The 23,981-nt window shown below is 41.1% G+C and overlaps 2 protein-coding genes and 1 long non-coding RNA gene across 4 annotated transcripts; 2 read left to right on the forward strand and 1 right to left on the reverse strand.

Annotated features, from left to right (window-relative positions):
* The first annotated feature begins 3,621 nt into the window (after positions 1-3,621).
* On the forward strand, positions 3,622-8,493 carry LOC147129187 (uncharacterized). The gene is made up of 2 exons (XR_015082402.1): positions 3,622-3,789; positions 8,278-8,493. It is a non-coding gene; the product is annotated as an uncharacterized LOC147129187 (long non-coding RNA).
* Positions 5,807-14,333, reverse strand: ubtd1b (ubiquitin domain containing 1b). The gene is made up of 5 exons (XM_086015823.1): positions 13,968-14,333; positions 13,671-13,888; positions 9,270-9,497; positions 9,026-9,183; positions 5,807-8,430 (listed from the first exon to the last, which is right to left on the reverse strand). Exons 2-5 carry the CDS (start codon positions 13,750-13,752, stop codon positions 8,161-8,163), a joined length of 738 nt encoding a protein of 245 aa, XP_085871949.1. The 5' UTR covers positions 13,753-13,888; positions 13,968-14,333; the 3' UTR covers positions 5,807-8,160.
* Positions 14,334-14,710: 377 nt separating this feature from the next.
* Positions 14,711-23,614, forward strand: mms19 (MMS19 homolog, cytosolic iron-sulfur assembly component). 2 transcript variants are annotated; one of them, XM_086015802.1, is made up of 31 exons: positions 14,711-14,866; positions 15,275-15,323; positions 15,466-15,566; positions 15,886-15,971; positions 16,093-16,167; positions 16,354-16,423; positions 16,517-16,645; positions 16,745-16,806; positions 17,056-17,142; positions 17,240-17,314; positions 17,430-17,507; positions 17,645-17,783; positions 18,336-18,490; positions 18,574-18,652; positions 18,984-19,109; positions 19,177-19,258; positions 19,330-19,427; positions 19,572-19,724; positions 19,938-20,093; positions 20,230-20,329; positions 20,508-20,613; positions 20,725-20,802; positions 20,935-21,061; positions 21,146-21,252; positions 21,314-21,370; positions 21,635-21,821; positions 22,030-22,112; positions 22,191-22,355; positions 22,459-22,518; positions 22,726-22,826; positions 23,405-23,614. In XM_086015802.1, the coding sequence occupies exons 1-31, from the start codon at positions 14,779-14,781 to the stop codon at positions 23,433-23,435; spliced, it is 3,090 nt and encodes a 1,029-aa protein (XP_085871928.1). In that variant the 5' UTR covers positions 14,711-14,778; the 3' UTR covers positions 23,436-23,614. The 2 variants fall into 2 exon arrangements, with proteins under 2 accessions (XP_085871928.1, XP_085871927.1); XM_086015801.1 differs by having other exon boundaries at positions 16,354-16,645.
* Positions 23,615-23,981: the final 367 nt, after the last annotated feature.

The raw sequence follows: 23,981 nt of genomic DNA on the forward strand, positions 1-23,981 counted from the left end.
GAGGAGGGCTAATTTGTTTTTTTCTTTTAACTTCATTGATGACATGTTTACGGCCGTTTGGTTTTCCCTCCCTGGCGCTGTCTCTCATCCTTCCTTTCTTAGTGACCCAGACAAATGAAGAACTTGGGAATGCGCTGATGTTTCATCTCGGTCTCACGTTACCCCCAGACTGAAACTCGCTGACCTGACATAAAAACACCATGCAGAGAGGTTGGTATGATGCATCATTGTTGCCTGGATTTTCCTGGTAACCATGGTGACTGAAGTAAACACCAAAACATTCACTGTCTCTGAACCATTTTGTACTGCTGCGAGGGAAAAACTAGCAATGTTGACTGGATATCACTATTGAAATGGGAAGTCAACCCCAAAATGAACAATAATATGCTCTATGCAGCCCCACTAGCCACTAGTTTAAACACGGCATTCTGATTGATATTGTGTTTGTGGAATATGAGTTAAGTAGTAAAATCCACACGTTTTTGTCCATCTCTCTCACAGTGGCGTGATGCAAACGTGGCACACGCATTCACACACGCCCCCTTCCGCTCTTTTCCTGCTTTCCTGCCAAAGTAACCACTCAGGCCTGGGGGGCAACTTGTGTGGCAAGGAATCTACTCCCCACCCCCACCGTCACTCTTTCCCTCCGCTGCAATCTGGAACAGAGCCCCCTTTTCTAATAGTGGTGACATGTATCCCTTGAAAGCAAGACCTATGACATCACTAGGAAGGGGCAAGACACCGGCGCAGTGGTTGGCACATCTGCCTCACATTCGAGAGGTTCTGGATTTGAATCCTGGAATAGTGTATGCTGCCAAATATAACACAACAATTCCCCAGGGTTGCTTTTAATTAGACCCAGACTACGTCCAATAAACAAGCCAAAGACGATTATTACCATGAAAAACCCTGAGCAGGCAGAGGGACAAACAGATCTCTCTCACACACACATGCACACGCACGCACACGTACACACACGGAAGGTAATATTTCAACCCCGGAAAAAACAAGCATTTGACATGGAGATTTCATGAAAAAAATGTACTTTGTGGTTTTAGGCTGGTCTGTGAAATGCTACACCAATATAAAATGGAAGTCAGATGCCTCTGAAGTTATACAAGTCTAGATTTGATTTTATTTTCAGGAAAAATATTCCTCAAAAAATTGATTGTGTCATGTAAACATCATGAGGGATCATTTATGTTTTTCATCAGTTTTTTGTCGCCACAAAAACACAAAAAAGTCGTAAAGTTGGCAACAATGTGTAGCCGCTCACTTCATCACAACACCGTAGCGCCGCCCAAGCAGTTAGGGTAAATCAATAGTCAGATAAGTTTGTATTTTCTACGCTCTTAGTGAAGTATGTAAGTATGAAAGTAAGTATGATTAAATATGCTACAAAAAAAAAAAACAAAGAACAAAATAGCAATGTGAAATGGTTGTCTATCTTGGAAAATATAAATCTGGAAATGCAAAGAACGAGAGCCGAATGAGTACACTGCTGTATACTATAGTATTATTTGTTTTGCCGCTCAAAGTATGGACAGCGAGAGGGGATACTTTTAGTAGCCACGGGAACAAATGCCAACTCCAAAATACACATAAACGTCAATTTTGGGCATTTGTATGAGGAATATATGCGCCACCTTGTGGAGTCACACTCTGGACTGGTTGTTGGAATCGTATTGTTTCAAAATTTTCTTTCCCTTTCCTAGAAAAAAAACTTGACATTTGGATGTTTTATGCACAAGCAGCAGGAGTTCAGGAAGCGATCCATGCATCTTTCCATTTTAGTGGTTCGACCTAGACGTCACTGTGTTGCTTCCCCCTAAAAATGTGATGAATGTGAATTCCCCGTCTGTCCACAGTGAATGTCTGATGCCGCAGGAAGCCAAGCAATCCTGACGGCGCAACCTGATCGCACAAGAGGCAGTGACACAAATTGTCATTTTCCACTTTCGTGCCCTGTCGTGCGGCTTGGACAGGCTCTATGTAGGCCACTTTTATGAAGATGCGTGTTTTTTTTCAATTAAGAATGTGCACTAAGTGCGTCTCTTCTGTCATAAGCAAATGATTCAAATGGAGTGTTGTGAAGTACATAAAAGCTGCTAACATTATGTGGCTGACTTTATGGGTTTACTAGGATGCAGAGAAAATGTCACAAAGCACAAGAGGAAAAGTATTAGAGAAATAGAAAACAGATAGGCCTACGTTAAAGTTTTGCATATATTTAAATATACGTTTAGATTGACTAATGATTTTGAAATGGTCTCCTAATTTTTTCCCCAATTTTTTCCTCTAACTAGACAGAATCAGTATGAGAGGAACAAAAACATAATACATGACAACAGAAATAGTGACTATATGATGAGAAATAATAATGAGAAAAAAGTTGAAAAAAAGTGTAATATGACAATAAAGTTATACTTAAATACTGCATTGTAAGTGGAAAAAAAATCAGAAACAGATTAATAATATGAAAAGTTAAGATACTGAGTTAAGATACTTAGTATCAAGTAGCATTTCAGTATTACACAACAATGAAAGACAGGTACTTAATGTTTTTGACTATATTTTTAATTTTACAACTTTTACCCACAAATTAAAAACATGACTTTACTGTCATAACATTATGACTTGATTCATGAAACATTTACAAGTTTGTGTTGATTTTTTTCATCTTCATTATGACTGCCCTTTCATACCAATTCACTGTGCTGCTGAATAACTATTTCTTGTGTGTGTGCATACAGTTCCATTTTTTGAAGCCCACATGTGTGCATCTTTCCAGAAAAACCACAGCGAAAGGGGCTCAGGGGAATGTTAAACTCAAACCTGCAATTTTTAGGTTCGACTCCTCTTCCCCCTTGCCTTTCGCTAAACTTCGAGCCCCCCCGCAGCTTCACTTTTCCACTCAACTGTGGGAAAGTGAGGTTGAGACATCATTATCTAAAACCCTGCTGGCATCCAGAAGATTCTCCTAAGCTGCAATCTGCTACAAGAAAAGCTCAGAGGCCATCAACTTATTAGAACAGAGCTTCCTGATTGGCTGGATTGCAAATTAGGTTGTTTACATGTGTTTTTAGTGTGTGTGTGTTGGTGGGTATGGTTGGGGGAGTTGCGAACGTCACATGACCCAACTTACAAAACAAGTGAGCTGTGATTGGTCCTTACCTGAGCCCTGAGCTCCTGCGATGTCATTTTCAGTCGACAGCAATTGGCAAAATGGCCGCCCTATGCGATGGATAAAAACAGGTGGATTTTACTGCTTAACTCAGATTCCACAAATGCAATATTAATCAGAATACCGTGTTTAGACTTGTGGTGCGACAAGACAAGTTTTGACTTCCCCGTTAATGAGATAAATGAATAGAAAATAAATCAAACTTAACTAAAGCTTGAAGGGCCGGATTCAAGAACGGAGCGAGCCATTCTTAGTCCACCCTTGTTCTATGAGGTCATTAAAATTATTAAAAGAACACTTTATGATGTAGCTACCTTCTCTGTCCAAGCTCAGCTGGCTGCAGTAATAGTGGGCCCTGTGACCAATCCTGTCAGGCTACAGAGGGTGACCGGGTTCACTGTGGTGGTTACAGTAAAAGCTCTGCAGGTGACACACACACACACACAGTCTAGGTTTAGTTGGGCATTAGGTAAGTGGATAAGAGCACAGTGAGAGAGTAGGTGACGGAGGATTAAGCCTCCATAACTAGACGTTACAAACACTGCGGCTTTTGAGAGGATTTGACTCCTTTCCATCTATTCTGGTTACAGTCTTCTGCTATTCTGGTAGGAAACTTTGCATAACAATCCGATGTATTAATAACCACAGTGAGCACAAATTGTATCATAAACATCCTTGGTGTCTTATGTAGCAGTGCCACTTCCTGTTTGTTAACTAACATAAATTATAGCCTACAGGGGGAAAGTAGATGGGGAAAAACATGGAGGATTTTCCTTTAGTGTAAAATGCCACTCAGTGGGAGAAGTCCAAATAAATTTGGCACCATTTGCACATCTTATGATGTGATGGAAAATCAAGCAATTAAAGCTTGAACAGGACAGTGGAAGTGAAAGCCTTTTCATCATTTACTCATTTGTGTTTATTTGTCTTCTGACAAAACAATCACTCTTTTGGGGTTCTCAATATACCTGAAAACTCACCAATTCATCATCAAGTGTTTTGTTCCTGGTGAAAATGTGTCTAGTGCATTTTATGGGCTACAAAGGAACATGACCTCCAAAAATAACTTAGAAAAGCCCCTTGATAGTTAGCTCCTGTGAGTCCTGTCACTAGCTAAAACTGCTTGAGCACTCCTCTGGCCTTTCTATATCTATCTATCTATCTATCTATCTATATATCTATATCTATATATATATATATATATATATATATATATATATATATATATATATATATATATATACACATATATATATATATATACACCTGATTCTAATTATCAGTTCATCAGCATGCTCGTTACAAGTCTGAAGCGATCCTGATAATTTGATTCAGGTGTGTTGTAGTTGGGAGAGATCCAAAGTTAGATGCATCCCACTCTAAAAGGATCCTAAAACAATCCTAATTCCTGTTGAGACCTATGAAACCAGCTCGTTTTAGATACTGTATATATTTGATTCATATACGGAAAAAAAGGAAAGCACTTGTTACCTAGCGTTTCGTTTCGGCTGAGTTGAATGAAAAAAGCAGGGGAGCCTGCCAAAAGTCAAAACAAACAAACTCGACGCCTCGGTGGACGTCATTAGTGGAAGCTTTTTTATTGGCTGTTGCTGATGACGTCATTATGTACGGCACACATTAGGTGGACTACAACTCCCAGACGACTGTTCAATGTTTTAGTTAGTTGCGTAAACGTAACATGTAGTTTCAGTTAGTTTTCGTTTTTTTAAAAAAGTATTTTCGGTTTTACTTTATTTCGTTAACAAAAATGTTTTTTTTATTTTTATTTTGTTTTTAGATATTTTGTTAACTATAATAACCTTCACAATGGTTGCACAGTGGGGCTGTCGCTTTGGAAAGAGTCTAGAATGGGTTGAGACTTGCAAGGTGACCACAAACATGAAGCTCCCAGTGAAATTCCACTTCTTTTTTTTTTTTAACTTGCCTACTTACACCACAACCCTCTACAGACCATCTAGTGACTGACTGGGTTTGCAGAGAGGGAGGAGGAAATTGGTGGTGCACTGCTTTGAAAGAATACTACAGTAACACCATTAATAGCCTCAGATCTCGGTTTATTGCACCATAAGCTTATTGTATAAGAGACGAGCGCCATCTTGTGGTTGAATGGAACACTTGCATTTTGTTGCTGGGCGTTCGGTTTAGGACATTTGGAGGTTGCGAACGGCGCGCAATGAACTAGCTTGCTCAGCGGCGTAAAACGTCATTTTACCGTTTTTCATTAGATTGCGTCATATTCATTCAAGTATTGTTTTTTTGTTTCTGTACTAAATTGCGTAAGAATTATTTTTAAATATAATCCAAGAATCAGGTTGTTTTTGGTCGAAATCAAATTCAAATTGGATGGATGAGATAGATAGATAGATAGATAATCTTTTTTCTACTTTTGACTTAATAAAAAAAAATAATTTAAAAAAATGTCAATGTATTATGTTATGCAGGAGTTTGTTTTTTCTTGAAATTATTAAATGATTTAATATGAACTGCTCGTCCTAGCATGACTAAAACAAATGTGACAAACATCCACCCTTGACTTACTTATACTGATCTACGACTTAAGACAACATGATTAAGGTAAAAAAAAAAAAAGGATGACATGGACAATTTGTAAGAATTCTTATTTATTTTTTTTAAAATATGAGCTCCCAGGTGAGAGGTCAGAGCAACGGCTTGGAATACAAAGTGTCAAAGGTAAACAAACAGTTGACACAGGCGTCTGCTGATTCATACATAGAAGGGTTGCACGAGTTCCTGTCGGGATACGGAAATCACATATACAGCTGGTGCGCTATCAAATCCATGGACATCTAGGCCTATGACTATTGTGTTATTTATTGCACATAGAGAAACTTCTTATTCAAGTTTGCATATGATGAATAAGAAACGCACCCATAGCAAGATGCTCTGGCTAACAAACAAGCTGCAAAGAATTGAAGTCTTGCTACTGTCAAGTATGCTTAAAATGTATTTCCATGATTGTACTATTTTATTTTTTAATTGATGTAAGCTGTTCTGCAATTTAAAAATAAGGCATTGCAATCCAATAATGTTTGCCTGTTTTAATGGGCAATATCGACTTAATAACAGCATAAATCAAGTAGGACAGTGACCAGCAGCACACCGTGTAAAGGCAAGTCATGAGACACAACATGAGTCACTCCATTGCACTGAATCGGGTTTAAGTTCAAGTGTAGTTGCACTTTTGCTATGGGTTTTTTTCCAACTTGAAAAATTCACTTGATAGCTATTTGATAGCAATAAAGTTGTTCATTGCATTTTTGTTTTGTTTTCTCCAGCAAACAGGACAGTTTGCCTTTCAGACAAACCAAACTCATAATGTGCAGTGGTACAGTACGTAAGGGAGCATACTGTGATCTGCAAACGGGAAGTCAAATCATGTACTTTTTTTTTTTTTCTGGAGTTGCTACTCATACACGGTGTGCTTTTGAAAACCTCAGCTTGATGAGCACTAGTTAAGATTCCAATCAAAATCGACAGTGGACCACTGGTTCATTGTAGGGACGGGCATAAAAAAGTACTGCGCTGATTGTTGACTGAGTCAAAAGGGAGTGCTTCCATTGCTACTGGCAAAAAGAATATCAACACAATGGCAGCTATGGGAAGTTGAGCTACATTCACACACCTAACAAATACCAGTTTGTTTAGATTGGCTGGTGGCTTAAGTCAACTGGTTGAAGCCCTTTTCACACTGCACTTATAGGCCGCAGCACGCTGTCGTTGCAATGATGTCAGACAAACGCCTCCAACAGGAAAGGGGATGGTGAAGTGATTCTGTGCCATTTTGGCTGACTTATTTTGCTGCCACGTGTCTCTTTCCAATTGGGCGAGCGCAGTGTGAAAAGGGTGCTAGGCTTTAGCTCACCCGCAATCCTAATGAGAACATGTGATGGAGAAAATGGATGGAATCCCAATTTAAGACTATAATAAAGGCCTTTTGAAAAGCCATATTTAAGACCTCTCCACTAAATATGACCAATTGGATTGGGCAATATGGGTCCAAAATTATATACAAAAATTGGTGATAGTTTTTGGTATTAAGACTGACTAGCAAATAGGAGTTCAGAACATTCAGGAAGCTTCTCCAATCCCGTGAAAAATAATACAAAAAAAAAAGCCAACAATCAATCCATAAATTGATGATGATTCCTTTTACCCACAGTCGAGTGCAGAAACTAAATATAATGCCCATCCCTAGTTCATTCCAAATGTTGCCACTCAGATAAAAGACGGTGCCCTGGTCTAGGACATGAAATAGGGGTGCTATTTGACAACGACTGCTTATTGGACTGATATTTTAGGGTGGTGACAAAAACAGCTCGAACAAATAAAAAAAAGGCCCTTGGTTGTGTCAGTAACAGACACTGCATCCTATTTGGATAGGAATTCTTAATTTCCTGAATAAGCTACCGCAGTTCCTGAAGAAGATATGTAATAATGTGAGGGTGATATACACACACACACGCACACACACACACACGCACACATACATACAAAAACACACGATTGTTAAAAAGGGCAGCCTAGCTTGGATTGATCACCGTTTTGAAAAGGGCAAGACTAGCAATCAAACTATCCACTTGGACATGAACCCTTTTTTCTTTTGTCTTGTAGAAGGCACGCAAACTCCTACAAGAGTTCTCTTAAAATGTGCAAAAAAAGCTCAATTAACAACATTTTCACAATATAAGAAAATACTAAAGAGACTTTTGTCTTGCTTTCTGCCTTCCCCTTGGAAAGAAGTAAGATCGCGGTGACGTTTAAGAGTCCACTGATGCCCACACAAACACCACCTCAGGTTCTCCCCATTGGCACCTGGCAAGCGTTAGTTAGTTCAGATAAAAGCGCAAAGGGCGGAGTCTTTCCACGTGGAGCTTCATCCATTTTGAAGAATAAAATGCTCCACACTGCTTCAGGTCCTTCAGTTCTGACCTCAGCTAGTCCGATTCAGGGGTGCTGATGGTGGTGGTGGTTGTCGGTGACGTCTTGGGTTGAGCCTGAGGGTTGACAATGACCTGAATGACAAAGTCCTTCTGGATCTTGGTGTCTTGCAGTCGTGTCTTGTCCGTAAGGAGTTTGCCAGAGAAGAACCAGCGCTGGTGGGCGGCCTCGATGTCCTCCTGGGCGTGCAGCTGCTTCTTGAGCTGGCCAATAGTGTCCGTCATGCTGGCGCTCAGGCGCAGGTCCTTACCTGTGGACAGACGCACCTGCAGCAGACATACAAAGATCAGAATCACAACATAATAAATGTGGCAGGTTTATGAATACTACACATGATGTGGCTGGGCAACTTTGTTGCGCCGTTCAAAGCATTGTGAATATTGTCATTTTTTTATTTCGTTTTTCGACAAGCAAAGAAGAAAGAAAATAGCAAGTACAGAAATGATGATTACCACTTTGGGACTGAGAATAAGACTGAGTGCAAAATTCTACGTTTGGAGGAGCAGGAAAATAATCCCGTACAAAAAAACAGGAACCAATAAGCATTGTGGAGACTGAAAGGCATTAAAAAATAATAATAAGCACATTCCCAGATTTCACTTTCACACTGCTGGTCAAAGCGGACTTTTTCCTGGTTTGTCTGTATTTGTTCAATAATTAGACGAACCCTCAATAATGCAACTTGCCTAATAACACAGTGCTCACTGTGTACATAATGCGCTCGTGCGTGCCTCTTTCAACAATGAATGAATGTTGTAATCTGGCACAACAAAGACTGAAGAAGCTTTGGGAGGTGTGGCGCTTGCAGGGCAGGATGCTACATGCAGACTTGACTGAATTGAACACAAGTGTCATCTGTACCTTCAGCTGAAATTCTTTCTTGGGGGCTACGGGGAGCTGCGGGCTATCGCTGTGATCGTCGTCGCTACGCTCTGAAATGAGATTGATGGGCGGAGCCAGACAGTAGACGGGCAGCTGATAGCGATTGCCGAGTTCGTCGTAACACTCCGTCAGAGCACCTGGAAAAATGGTTTGTTATCAGGGTTTGTAAAACTAGACCAACTGGTTCTTTTTGGAGCGTGATGCACTTTGTGCGCCGGCTCACCATGTGGCAGGGTGATACTGGCCCCGTCTACGATGGCTTGGGCAAGCTCGTGGTCATTACACTCCAGAGCCACTGCGGCAGCTTTCAGGGCATCCCAGATCTCCTTGCGGCCGTCAAAAGCGGGCGCCGTGTCCCAAAATTCGTCACGCTTGCTCCGCAGCTGGCCCTCGGTCATTGGATAGTCGCTCTTCCACTTGGGCCGATCTTTCTTGAGCGGCTCATTACGAGCTGTCAACAGAAAGGGGTAAATAGAAGTGACCCACGGGCAGATCGATTTGAGACTTTTATTTGTGTGATTATTAATATTAAACTATGTTACATTGATTTTGCCTTTTTTCCACCAATAAAGATGCTTGGTCAAAAAAAAAGTGTATAGTGAAACACAGACAACTCCATCATTTATCTAAAAGATCATTCATGTAATTCTGCTCCTGCTTGAGTAAGCAGCAGTTAAAATGGGCTCAGAAAATAACCATTTATTTTTCAGGTGTGATTGATAGAAATAATTACAGGTACAACCCATTTTTGTTTCCATTTACGTGAAAGAACTCTCATAGAACTCTTCTCGCTAGCACATTGCAAGCGATGATTTAATTTCAATCTTGATGCATTGCCTTTAATGGGAACATTGCCCCTACCAACATGGCCGAAGGTTACTATAACTTTGCTCTGGGGTTGGAACAGACTACCGGTAATTGCATTTCCAGTCATTTCAAAGGGAAACATTTGCTTGGCTTGCGAACATTTCAGTTCACGAATGAGGTCACGGAAGAGATTAAAAAAAATTGTATACCAAGGTCCCACTCTATTAGACGAAGGTAAACGCAGGCAATTTACAAATGAACAATGTCATAAATCCCTAAGCGACATGAATGTGCCCAACAGGAGGAAGGGCGCAGGCTTATTTCCTAATTTGATGTCTCGAAATCTGCAGCGGCCTTTGCTTTGTCGACTCTGACACAGAGAACATCCAGCACAACTCTAACCATTCAGGACTCCATTCCGAATTTGCAATATACATGATGCATGTGTAGCTGTTATCTGTGGAACTTTACTTGTGTTTCCCTGTCATTAAATATTTAACTTAAGCACTTATTCAACGGGGGGGGGGGGGGGGGGACTGCTGGGCGCATGCACTTTTTAGCACAATAGTTTTCTTTAAAAGAAATGTAACAGACACATTAGCTTGTATCATCAAACTCACACAGGAAAAAATATATTTATAAACTATAACTTGTAATTACTACCAGGTTCCCAGCTACTGAGATAGGAAGCAATGGAAAATGAGGAGTTAAAAAAAAAAGCAAATCCAAGGTCGCCTTTCTTTCAAACTAATTATTTATCACGCAGGCGGCTTAGGGAGAAGGACATGGTGTCATGGTGTAAGATTAGTGCATGAGGCTTCCTCGCAAGCACTCACTGGCAATTCTTCATATGTAATGTATACATTGTGACATGGGCTTCCAGTGACCCACACCCCCCCACCCAAAAAAAACAGGCTACATTTTTTTTTCCCCCACACAAAGAAAAATGGTATGACTGCATAATACTGTAAATGAAAAATAAGAAGCCTCCGATTTTTTAAATTACTTTTGAGGACTGTTTTGCACAGATAAAAATACAGTGGAACCCGTGTTGGAAAACCCCAGAGTTGATCAAATTGAGTGTCAAGCCAAACAGGGAAATGGAAGTCATTGTGGCATCATAGTGACTAAAGTGGAACACACGTCTCTATCTTGGCTGCTTCATACAATATGGTGTAATAAAAAGCCCTAAAATGACAAATTGGATTTGCCTCTTATTCAAATTAGCAGCATGGTGGGTCATTCAGTACACAAATCGCTGTCAAGACATTAGCTTATTTATACAATATGACAGTTAAGAATGTTAAAATGTTACACTGCATTGTTTGTCTTTCCCTTTATAGAACGTCAGCGTAGACGATGTATACTTGAAGATAAGAGCTACTTTCCTTAAAACGCTGCTTATCTTGTCATTATAACATTTTAGCCTTCTGTGACTACAGATAAAAAAAAAAAAAAAAAACACAGCTCAGTCTCCAGCCCATAAAACACTGGCTTTTAAGCATTTTTTTTTTTCTTTTTTTTTTATCGGCTTGCCGTTCGGTGCCCTGTTTGAAGGAGTCGGAATACCCAGAATGCATCGAGGTGCCCTTTTTGTAAATAGTTATTAGTAATTACGGGTTTGCTGTCGATAGTTAACTCTCTCCCGAAACAGCGGCATTTGTTATGTGCGTTCATCCACCTTATTTATCAATTTTTATTCATTTTCACAGTAAGCTTTTCATGTATGATGACTTTGTATCATGATTATCACTTCCTTGGTTAAGTTGTCAGTCTGCCACCTGGTGGCAGCTATGTGGGGGTAAGAAATATAAATATTCACCTAAAAGTGGACTAGTGACAATACCCACTTTAAGAGAGAAGTGGAAGGATAAAAAGTTTTTATCCCCTTGGCGATATATATTGTCATATCACCCAGCACTCATGTGTCAGTTTACTAGAAGGCCAGTTTGAAAATGGCTTCTGTAACTTTTTGTTAGCGCTTTTCCTCATTAGTGTTGCGGTTAAACTGGAGCCTTCCCAGTTGACTTTGGGCGACAGGCTGGCCTGGGTACACCCTGGAATGGTCACCGCCGGTCAATTGCAGGGCAGTAATCGCCATAATAATGGTTTTCTTTAAAAACTTGAGTACCAGTGATTTGTCTTTTCCTGACTAGACTGCACACGTATAATTACAGAGCTCAGACAAAGGATCACAATTAGACTTAGAGCAAAAGTGATTTTCAACTGTGACAATGCAAAGAAAATGGGTTTGTTAAAAAAAAATAAATAAATAAAAGGAAGCAAGAAACACAAGGGTAAAATAACTGGTGATGCCAGTAGGTCAACAGGGGAGGGAGGGGACATGTTGAGACATGTTCATCTTGATTTTGGGGTGGTGCATAGAGACAGTGGCTACAAGCCAGGCTTGGCTTGAGTTCAGCGAGCACAGGAAAACACCGCATTCACGTGATATTGACACCATTGTGATGTCAAGTGGAAGCAATTATCTTTGGACAAAACTTTGGGATTTTTTTTTTTTTAAAGAACACGAATGTCAGCCTTCTGGGCTTTAACAGTCTCGACAACAGGGGTTCCCACAGTCAGTCAAGGACTCGTGTTTCTATTTATATTGGGTCTGCTGGTTTAAGAGTAAAGGGCAAAATGGCTTTTTGATTCAAGGTTGCTGCTAAACATTGACCCGCTGCGTTCTTTATCATTTGCTTATGTAAAGCAAGTGTCATTGTCTTGCAACATGTGATGGATATTAGTAAATTCTGGTCCCAGGGAGGAACCAAATTTCTAATTTGGGTCTTCAGCTGAAAACGTTTCGGAACGTTTGAGAAGATGAGCTTTGTTGTTCTAAATTCTAAAAATAACTGTCGCTGAAAGAAGTTCAGCCAAATGTGATCATGGGAAATGCATTTGTGTTTGTTGAACAGCAAAACTCCGTAACAACATTCATCAATGTTGTCTTCAAAGCCTCGAACCGCGATCAAAAGGAATTTTTATGTGTCTACTGAGCCAAATTTCTCTTGAATTGTTCTCCACTTCAGAAACTATGCAGCCATTCAGATGCCTGTTTGTGTGCTGCTGCAGTTTAGTCTAGTTGCTAATATAATATTTACTCTTCTTAAGTGCTGCTGCTGCCATCCAAATTCCAGGCAGGAAAGAAGATCAAAACATGGCAGTATGCCAATGTTTATCTTTTGAAGAATGTTAAATTCCGAGAAGGTAATAGACATAACAAACCCCCCAAATAATAACGACTGCATCACAGGCATTCTTACTGATATCAGCAATGAACAGTTTGTGTCATAGATACAAAATGACTTCAAACTCAAAATCCACTTCAATCCGTGCATTGCTGCATATTTATCCCAAAATAAACTAATATACTAAACATAGATTTCTAAACGTTTTCATATCCTATGCAGTTAATGGGTGCAGGGACTGTTGAACTATTCTATTTAGCAATGTTATCACAGTTTTTTTTTTAATAAATTACAATGCAGTAGAGTGATTTTTTTTCTTTTCTTGTAGTGATGTTTTCGGTGTTGCATCAAACTCATTTGTTGAAAAAAATAGTTTAAATACTTCACAGGCGATTTTAAAACAATATATTTTCTCTATTTTTAATTGCAATAAAAATGATTAGGGTCAATGGGTGACCACAGTTGAGAATGTCACGAGAACCACCGTGCAAGCATTTGGAAAGCACCGAGAACCTCAATGACCCAGTAATTTGATGCAAACCAAGAGTGAAACACAATCACAAGTGGTTATCATTACAATTCCTCATTAAGAATGTGTAGTTGTCCTGACATGGTGTTCTTACCTCCTCGACCACCGTTCCTGGAAGAGCCTCTGCTCTGTGTATCATCCCATCGTTCCCAGTATCTTCCCACACATCCTCCCATGGTTAGAGGGGATGCACTCAGCTTCCAAGCGTCCCACTAACTCTGCAGGGGCCCCATTACAAACTGTAGCCCAGCAGGGAGGATGGGCTGCGGGTTTTGGTGTTGCAGGCCAAGTGTGCAGATCACTGCGTGTTACCTGGATCAGTTATGTTCACACACGATTAAAGAGCGTCACAACTCGTGGGCCACAAGATTCAACGACTTTGATAGTTTACCGAGCGACTCCGTTTCCTTTCAAAACGTCCAGCCAGAGAACAAGGGCATATCAAAGAGTATCTTTCTTTCTTACTGTCCCTCGTTGTGATGTTGACAAATCGTCCAAAGACTTTTCTCGTCCAAAGCTAATCACGTTAGCCAGTTAGCTTCCGCGTCAGGAAAACATTAACTTCGAGCACGAGTGGTATTTTCGCCAACAATTTTTTTTCCAGAGTGGAGACGGGTCAATTGCTACTTTCCTCCCACAGTTGTTCTCTATTAAGATGCTACAATGCAGCGTCTCTTTTTAATTCCCTATTCAAATCCTTAAATATCATTCTTCTTCCAGCAAAAGGTTACTGACGGAGGTGCTCGACTCCACCGAACTTTTTTTTCTTTTTTGCGCCTGCGCATTCGCTTACGTGTTGATGAGTTCAGGTGAATTAGGATAAAAAGTAACTATTTGATAATTAGCTCAAACTGATTGCTAAAGTGAATACAAGTATGACCAATATGCGTAAAAAATTATATTGTTTTAAATAATCGATTTTATTTTGGTCAAATAGAGAAATGAATTCAAGTGCCACTCATCTCAAGATGAAATGTCTTTTGTCACTGAAGGCGTCACGAAAAAATAATAAATGTCGTTTTCATATACAGCGTGGAGCAATTGCAATATTATTGTCACTACAAGGAATTAGATGAAGACGTCAAACGCGATTAGTTGTACACGTAGTGTGTTTTGTTATTCTTTTAAAGTCTAAAAGCTACACTTCGATGGCGCAACTCAATTTTGTGCGCATGCGTGCACCAGTGGCGTGAAGAGGCACGATGGCTGAAGGAAGTATCGTGCTGGTGTCACTGGTGGAGGAATTTGTCTCGGGATTGCAAGACAGTAAAGCCAAAGATGCAGCCGCAGGTGGAAATATACGTGTCCAATTTGACTCTTTGTTGAATACTTTTTGCTGCCGTTTCCTTAAGAACGTGCAAAGCAGCATGCTGGTGAACTAGCTAACTTAGCTCCTCAACATCCTGTTTGGTTATTGAACCGCAGCTCATGTTTTGTCATCATCTACCTGACTTATGTTTGTTTTAACAAATGTGTAATCTTACTGTCTTGGGATAATATTCTTTGAAAAAGTGATCGTTACGCGGCATGGCTACATGTTAACGGCACGTTACTTGCTAACATCTTGTCAACGAAATGAACTTTTGACCTGCATGCTTCTAGCTAAACTGTAATGTGTGTGACCATGAATGGTAATCTGGGAATATTTGTGTACTCTCTCGTTTCTTTGTGTTTATACTTGTGTGTTTTTGTTATCAGGTCTCAAAAATGGAGAGTTTACTGTTCTGCAGCTGGTGGAAGCATTAGGGTGCGTTTTCAAAGACAGCAGAACATGAGCGAGAGTTTGTTTACACTGGCATGTTTTTCTTTTTCTGCAGTTTGGAGCAGCACAGTGGTGTGCTACTGTAGTTGTTTTGTTTCATGTATTCCTTGTTTTTTGTCTTCTTTAGACTGAGTCTGACCAGCGCTCAGCCTCAAACTCGAGCCAGAGGAGTCAAGCTGCTCTCCGAGGTGTTACAGCAGTGCTATGAAGATCTCTCGGCGAAAGAAGGTGTTCCTCTTCATTCAGTGGCAATGGTTCAGTTTTAATAGACTACGGTGCATTCAGACTTTTTCCAGATCGAGGTTGTGTCGCCACTGTCGGGGCAAAACGTTGTCATAAACCAAGGACTCACTGTATTGATACATTCAACAATTGAACAAGGTGGATTTATAGCACATCTACAATTCCACCATTAAAATATTGGCACAATGTCGAAAAACGTAGATTTTGTTTTATCCCACCAGAGTCCTCTATTTTGTATGTTAGTAAGTAACAGTACTCAAGATCTCAATATTGAGATACGATGACTGCATCCATGTCTCCACAGTGGAAGTGCTTCTAGCCTTCTATGAGAACCGTCTGAAAGACCATTACATCACCACACCGCCTGTCTTACAGGGACTCAGAACACTGGTGAGCAGGGCAAGAACTACAAACTACTTTTTAGTATTTAACAAGGCCTATTTGACATGGTTAGTTTCAGGTAATAAAACCCACTTAACTGATCCAGTGTTGTTGGTTTTTTCACCCCCAGACACAATGCCCAACATTGCCTCCAGGTGCAACAGTTTCCATATTGAAGTCTTTGTTTCAGGATGTTCATGTCCAGGTGAGTTTTTTTTTCCCCAAATTGCAGGACTCTACCCACTACAATTTTGTATTTTGTTGGGAGACACAACATGGCTGTTGATCAACAAATAAGCTACTGCGTATTAATTTGCCAACCTGGAGGCACATAGAGCCTGAACAGCTCATAAAAACAGAAAATGCTTTTGTTCTGTGTGTCTTTCCGCAGTCGTTGCTGCTGGCTGACAGAGCGTGTGTCTATAAGATGCTCATTAACGTCATGGACACCAAAGAAGCTGGTAATAATACAACTAATAATAATAATACATTTGACAGTCCACAGTCGTTTTCAGAATGTGGATCACATGTATTTCCCTTATCTATGTCCACAGAACTCAAGGGTTTAGGAGCGGACTTTGTTTTTGGTTTTGTCCAGTCGATGGATGGGGAGAGGGACCCCCGCAACCTCCTCTTAGCCTTCCAAATTGCCAAGAAGATCATTCACAGAGGTTACAATCTAGGTGACAGCATGACTCTTTTTTTAATTTTTTTTTATTTTTTCTTGTACACTTTTAGAGACAACAATCAAGGTCATTTCCTCTGTGGGGGTTTTTTTGCAGGTAAATTTGCAGAAGAGCTTTTTGAGGTGACGTCCTGCTATTTTCCCATTGACTTCACCCCGGTAAGTTCCTGTTTATTCAGCTGCTTTGATGGGCAACTGATGAAAGCGGACATAATTAGCGCTATGATCTAATAATAACAACACAGACAGATGTGTAGAAGAGACTAGTTTGAGTGAGTCCACACCTTTATGTCTTGTCCGTTGATAGAAAGTTCCTCTTTTGGACTTTTACGGTGGAATTACTTTATTATTGTTTTTGTAAACTTCTTGTCAACCTCCCTCTGTACCCTCCTACCACCTACATCTCAGCCCCCCAATGACCCTCACGGTATCACCAGAGATGAGCTGATACAAGAACTGAGGCAAGTCCTCACCGGGAGTCCCAAATTTGCTGAGGTTTGTCTACATTGTATTCAGAGCTACACTTTGCTACATGCCCTCAGTCACACTGAGGCTCCTTTTTTTTTTTTTTTAAATGATACTGTTTTTCCAGTTCCTGTTGCCCCTAATCATCGAGAAGCTGGACTCGGACGTTCAGAGCGCAAAGCTGGACTCTCTTCAGACTCTGGTGAGAAAGAGCTCCCAAGAGCGTAATCATAGCATAAAAGATGCTCCAAAGACGCTTTTAGCGACAGGGCTGCCTGTAAGTTGTTGTTCATCTTCCCTCATTTCATGTTTTTGAGGCTGCCTGTGTGGCACTGTATGAACACAAGGACTTGGCAGACTTCCTTGAGGGACTGTGGGCGTCACTGCGCAGAGAGGTTTGTTATTATGCCATTGTGTTATTTTACAATTTATTTCGTTCCTTTCTCATCATAGCAGGTGTAAGTTCATTTTTGTTTCATAAGCCTTATCCACATATGTTTTATTATTATTTATATTGTTTGTTTAACTGCAGGTCTTCCAAACGTCGAGCGAAAAGATGGAGTCAGCGGGCCTTGCTGCTCTTACCGCCATCACGTCCTGTCTTTCTCGCTCGATTCTAAACTCTGATTCTGAAGATGCCCTTAGCACGTTTCTGGATATGGTTCTCAAAGGTGATTTATTCTCCTTTCTCACCAAGACACAGTGCTGGGCGATTAATGGTTATTGTTGATTAATTTGAGTTTATTGCCCAGGCCGATATTTTTTCTTTATTTTTTCAAAGCTGCTACAGTAGTTCAAATCTTGTACTTGCTGACACTACTTATGACCAGAATCATTTTCAGTTTTGATACCCGTCCATACATTGCAAAAGAAGTGATTTATCCAAAGGGATTTTTTTTCCAAGATGAAGCACTTATTTTTGCATTATTCGTAAAGACAAATATTTATTCGCACAATTCCTATGGAAGTTGATCCTAGTTGAAATCAGAAATATGATTTTTAGTTTTTGAAATCTGAGATTTCTTTTTAATTTCACACAGCTCTAAGACTCTCATTGTATACACCTACAAAATCTCATACGACTCAACAATACTGCATAATAATGCTCACTTTGAACTGAGGCTGACAAGGGTTAATTTAACTTAGTTTTTGCGGTGGTGTACAACTTGACTGCATCGTACTGAAAGCCAGTATTTAGCGTCCTGCAAACTTTATTGTTCCAGACTGCAAGCATCACCTGAGCGAGCCTGACCTGAAGCTAGTGTGGCCCAGCGCTAAGCTACTCCAGGCTGCCTGCGGCGCTTCCAACAGGGCGAGTCACATCATAGTAGCAGCCGTCATGCCGGCGCTCATCGAGCAGTACAATAGCAAAAACCAGGTAGAAACTCCAACGTGGTGGACGCTACACTTTGGCCTTTGCTGATTTCCATCACATTGCCTTTTTGTGTTTCCTTTGAGCAGTGTTCCCATAGACGTACATTATTGGAGGTCATGCAGCGGTTTATTCAGTCTGTTAAAAGCAGTGAGTCGTCAGAAAATGGTGAGTGAGAGAACGTTCAGGGCATGATTTCTTTGTTTTTGTAAATCATTTGCAAATGTGGTTAGTTTATTTGAAACTAAAATGTCCTGTAGGCTTTTCTAATGTCTCACTTCTTCACTTGACACTGTGTGAAGGGAATATAATAGTGAAATGGTTGAGATGGTTCCTTTTTTAAATTTTTTAAATTTTGTTTTTTTAAATTAGCAGGTTCAAAACTACTCGATAGATTGTCCATAAAAGTTAGTAGAGGCATGGGCCACGTAGAACATATTCAATTCTGGTGCAAATCCAACGACTGATGCAAAAATGCCGCTATTTGTGTGTGCCTTAGAAGAGTTCGTGCTCTCCGGCGTCTGTCCGTCATTGTGCTGCGTCACCTTCGCAGCTCTATCAGAGACTAACAGCAGCCTGCAGGTCACAGCCACGTCTGTGCTCATCGCACTAGCACGACAAACAGGTGAGGTGCGTTGATATCTGAAATAGACTGTTCTCTCAACTATCAAGGGTATCCTTGTGTTTTCTAGGTTTGTTATCAAACTCTCAAATCGAGCTGGCCGTCGATCATTTGGCTCGACTGGTACTGTCGGATGAAGACGACGCAGTCAGGTCAGCTCACTTTTCTCCTTGTATTTTTCTCCCAACGTAAAAATGACGATATTGTTTTCTCCTCCCATCAGTCTTGCTGTGGTGTCGTGCGCCGGAGGCTTGGCAGAACTGCACCCGACTGTTTTCATCACCAATATGATCCCGAGGCTAAAGAAAGTGATCTTTTCTGGTCAGACACCAATCTTTCACCTTAAAACATATCCAGAATTAAAACATATCCAGACTGCGCCTTATCACTTCTCATCTGGTCTGCTGAAACATCAGAAATCTGTAGTATATCATTCATGTCCTTTTATTTGTTTCCCATGCACAGAGTCGATGGAGCAAGATGGACATTCCGTGCAACACACACAACCTGCGGTGCGTCAGCGCTGTTTGTCCGTGTTAGCGGCAGTTTCCATCAAGCCCAGCGTTGCCTTGGAGAGCACGCCTGTCCTCTTGGAAGTCCTCGGCGCAGCACATTCTGGTGAACCTCTCGTCCATTTTCCTGATGCACGGAACCTGGAGATGCACCTAAACGTGTACATTTCAGAATGTGACCAACATTTCTGAAAGAAAAATGCACCTCTAAAATCACATAAAACCTCATCAGAAAAATATGAGGAATTTCAACTCACAGCTTTTGTTTTGCCTTTGAAACAAACTTGGAATATTTCACAGCTCAATTGTCTCGTCGCAGGCGAACCGGGTTTCTCATTAGAGGAGGCGGTGTTGGCGTGCAGCAGCTTAAAGACGATAGCCGAGCGAGTTGAAGACACCGAGGACTCGGGGCGATGCTTCCACGACGTCATCATCCCGCGACTGCTTTCGCTAGCGCTGCAAGCAGCACTTAAGGGTGCGCAAGTCCGCAATTTTATTTTATTTATTTATTTTTTCATTTATTTATTTTATTATTATTTTATTACCCACTGGACATCATAGCGAGGCGATGCATTTTTAATGTGATTTTCATACTTGCGCTGCCATTTTAGGCGAGAATTCATCTGTTCACCGCAGTCCTCTGGCGGAGGAGGCGACGCTGTCCACCATGGTTGCTGTCATCAGTACAGCTTGCTCCAGACTGCAACCTACGTTAGTTTCACAAACCAAACTACACCCAGATAGCATAGCCACACATTCAGTTCCATTTAGAATCAGTGTCTGCTTTGCGATTGTCATACAGGCTCTCAACTTTTGCTGACAATGTTTATTTCCTGTGTGACGTTTATGTTTCCTGTTGCGGATCCTCACCTTGTCTTGTTACTTTTAGCCTGGCGGGCCAGACGGCGGCGCGGTTTGTGTCGCTCTTCCTGGATGGCGACGTCTCCTTTTTGCCCGGCAACTCCTTCCCGTCACACATCAAGCTGCTTGCAAATGTATGCGCATGGTTTTGGGGAAGTCTGGATGTTGTTTTTGTCGAACGGCCTGCACAGTGTCATTGTGTGACTTAGTAAACACCTTCTCGCGTCACTGTTTGTTCTTCCCAGAAGCAGCATGGGGACACTTGGAGGCAGTCTCAGATGGTTTGTCTGCTGATGGGATGTGTGTGTTCGCTACCTCGCACCGTGAGTCTTACCCAAACCCTTTTTATAATTATTTTAAGGCCTTGCCAAATGAAGAGAAGTCTGCCTGAGAACATGGCTGTAGTATGTGAGATCAGTCTTGTTTTTAACATTTAATTCAAAATGATTTTTTAGGTGGAGGTGCCCCAAATGGAGCGCCTGCTTTCAGAGCTGGAAGAGATGAGTTGCACCTGCAGCCAACCGTTGTCGTACACCTCCGCTGCCAAGTGTTTTGCCGGCCTGGTCAACAAGCTCCCTCCGGGTAAGTTGCTTTTAGTTGTTGAACCCATGAAATTCAGAGCTGCGTTTGAACTAAAAATAGAAAAAAAAACCCCATTATTTTTAGGCGACTTTCTTGACAGTCTACTTCAAAAGACAATGACCAGAATCTTGAGTGAGTTGAACTCAGCGGATTCAAGGGTCCGATTGCAGGCATTCACCCTCATGACATGGGTAAGTCACTTCATTGTCAATTGTCTGTTAAAAATATTACAGAGGTTGCTTGTGTCTTCAGGTCGCCAAGGCTCTGCTTCTTCGCTATCACCCAACATGCACAACACTGATTGACAAGGTAAAGATCATTTTAGCCTTAAACACTTACTGGCCTAGTAGAACGCACAACATCTTCACTTCTGCTTGTGTATGGCTGCATTTACACTGTGACACGGTTCAGATATGCATCATGGCAGTATACGAGTGAAATTTGGGCCGTTGTGATCCGTCAGGGTAAACACTGCCATATTGGATGTATACACTATCACTTTGCACAGTCAATTTCTCTTTTAAATCAATAAAGTATCTATCTAGAAATATACAGACAATGTCTTCTCTTAAGCTTTTCTCGCTGCTCGACGATGCCGATCTGGGCCCCGTGGCGGCCGACGGCTTCTCGCTGCTGATGAGCGACTCGGCGGACGTCCTGAGCCGCGGCTGCCACGCAGACGTGCGCATCATGTACCGCCAGCGCTTCTTCAGCGAGAACTCGGCCAAGCTGGTGCAAGGTTTCAACGCGGCTCCTCAAGGTGAACCTGTTACACCTGGCATACTTGTATTAATTTATTTGCCATTCGTGATACCGAATCACATTAGCAGTGATTGTTTGGCAACCAGAGCTGAGATTCAAACCCCAAACATCTTTACTAAGTGGCTTGTGTGCTAACCACTATTTCACCGTGCTGCCCTTAAATATGATGATTTTTCATCATGATATATGTTTTTTTTTTTTTCCAGAGAAGAAACCAAACTACCTGAAGGCTCTGTCCAACATAGTCAACAAACTACCCAAACAGGTTCAAGTTACTGAACTACCAGCGGTGAGTCGAGCAAAACAAACAAACAAACGCATCTTACTTAAATTAGTGATTTAAAAATACTTTTTTGCGTGTATTCAGCTTCTGTCACTGTTGCTCGAGGCCCTCACATATCCAGACCAGGGCGTCCAGCTGTCCACTTTGGCCTGCCTGGAGCCCGTCATCGCTGACCCACCACCGGCGCTCATCCAACAGCTGGAGGCTTTGGTCGGCAGACTGCTACCCCTCACGTGCGCTCCCACCATGGTTAGTGAGACCCCTGCGAGTCTTTCAGCGTCATTTAAATGTCAATAGCCTAGCATAGACATGCACATGAGCTACGTTTGTTGAAATGTATGCTGTCCTGCAGAATGTCAAGATCGCATCACTGCGGTGCATCCACGCCCTTTCCCGCTTCCCTGAACATGAGGTGAAGATGAAGAATTTATGCCGCCTTTAGTCCGATTCACTGTCTAACATAAGCAAAATAAGGAGCAGTGCGCAGTACAGTGTTACCTCGCTATTCTTGGGCGATAGGAACTGAGCCCTGCCCCTTACATAGTCTGAAACCAGCAGGGACTGTTCTGTGCAAACATGATGTCATCGCAAAAGTCTAAGCGTCAGTTTTAACTCGTAGGTGTTGCCATTTCGGGCCCGGGTGCTGCGGGCCTTGGCCAGACCTCTGGACGACAAGAAGAGGCTGGTGAGGAGGGAGGCGGTTCAGGCGCGAGGAGAGTGGTAAGAGAGTCAACTGCATTTTATTACACTTTACAGTCACCTGTCGGCTTTAGTTGGGTTCAAGGAATTTTCAAAGTTGAAATCTTTCCATGGGATCAATGGAGGTATAAATTGTTATAATAATTTCAGTGTAGAACTGGAACTATAAGGCAGATATGTTAACTACTGCATTACTCTTTTAAAATTCATGCTGTTTCTAAAACAAAACAAAAAAAGAAGACTTCTTTCCTACTCCTTTTTGGATTAGCAGTACATGTTTTGTTTTGTTTTTTTGGTAGGGATGTTTTTATATTGTGGGTTTTTGTATGTTTTATATTGGACTGCATGTTTGAAATAAATTCGAATTAAAAAAAATTCAAGTGTTTGCATATAGTAGTAGTATGCACAAATCCGGTTAGATATCATAGATTCCCAATTTCTCATTGAAAGTTTCACAGTTGTCTTACAATTTGCAAAATTGCTCAGCTCAACATCCTTGGGAATTTCCCTAGCCCTGTCTCGGCATAGTGAAGTAGCTACTACTTATTGTTCTATTGGAGCAGTTGCCCCATAACATATCATGTCCCTCTTTCTCTAAGGTTCCTCTTGGGAAGTCCTGGAGGAAGGTGATTTAAATTTTTTGGCTTAAAAAACTCGACCCAACACATTCAAAGAACAAAGACGGATGGAGTCCCACATTCATGTCTTGAAGGATATGCAGTTCACTGCGGATCTTTTTTTTTTTCCTCTTCCTACTGGAATGTGTTTCGTTGTGACTTGTTTTCATAAACGCACAATTGAGACATCTAGGCTGACTTCTGGAACATCATCATTTAACATTTATTTATATATGTAACACAGTTTTTTGGGTTCAGTGTGTGTCCTCTGAAGAATGTAATGTCGACGAGTGTCCGTGTCAAGTGAACAGAGCCTTAAAGTATTTAATAATTCTACTTTTAAAATCATTTATGATTGTCTATGCCTCACATGACTGCATTTGAAGAGGATTGTGGCTATAGTTAATAAACATGCAGTACACATTATTAAATATGAGCCATACAATGTACACAATCACATGGACCTACACGAGTGAACTGGCTCCCATTTTTACAGTCTTAGTGTGCATTATTGCTTTGTGACTTGGAAGTATTTTGACAGTTCATCGTTGTGTTACAC

Source organism: Filicampus tigris, chromosome 19 (assembly GCF_054856515.1).
Source record: "Filicampus tigris isolate MCC_2025a chromosome 19, RoL_Ftig_1.0, whole genome shotgun sequence".
Classification (NCBI taxonomy): Eukaryota; Metazoa; Chordata; class Actinopteri; order Syngnathiformes; family Syngnathidae; genus Filicampus; species Filicampus tigris.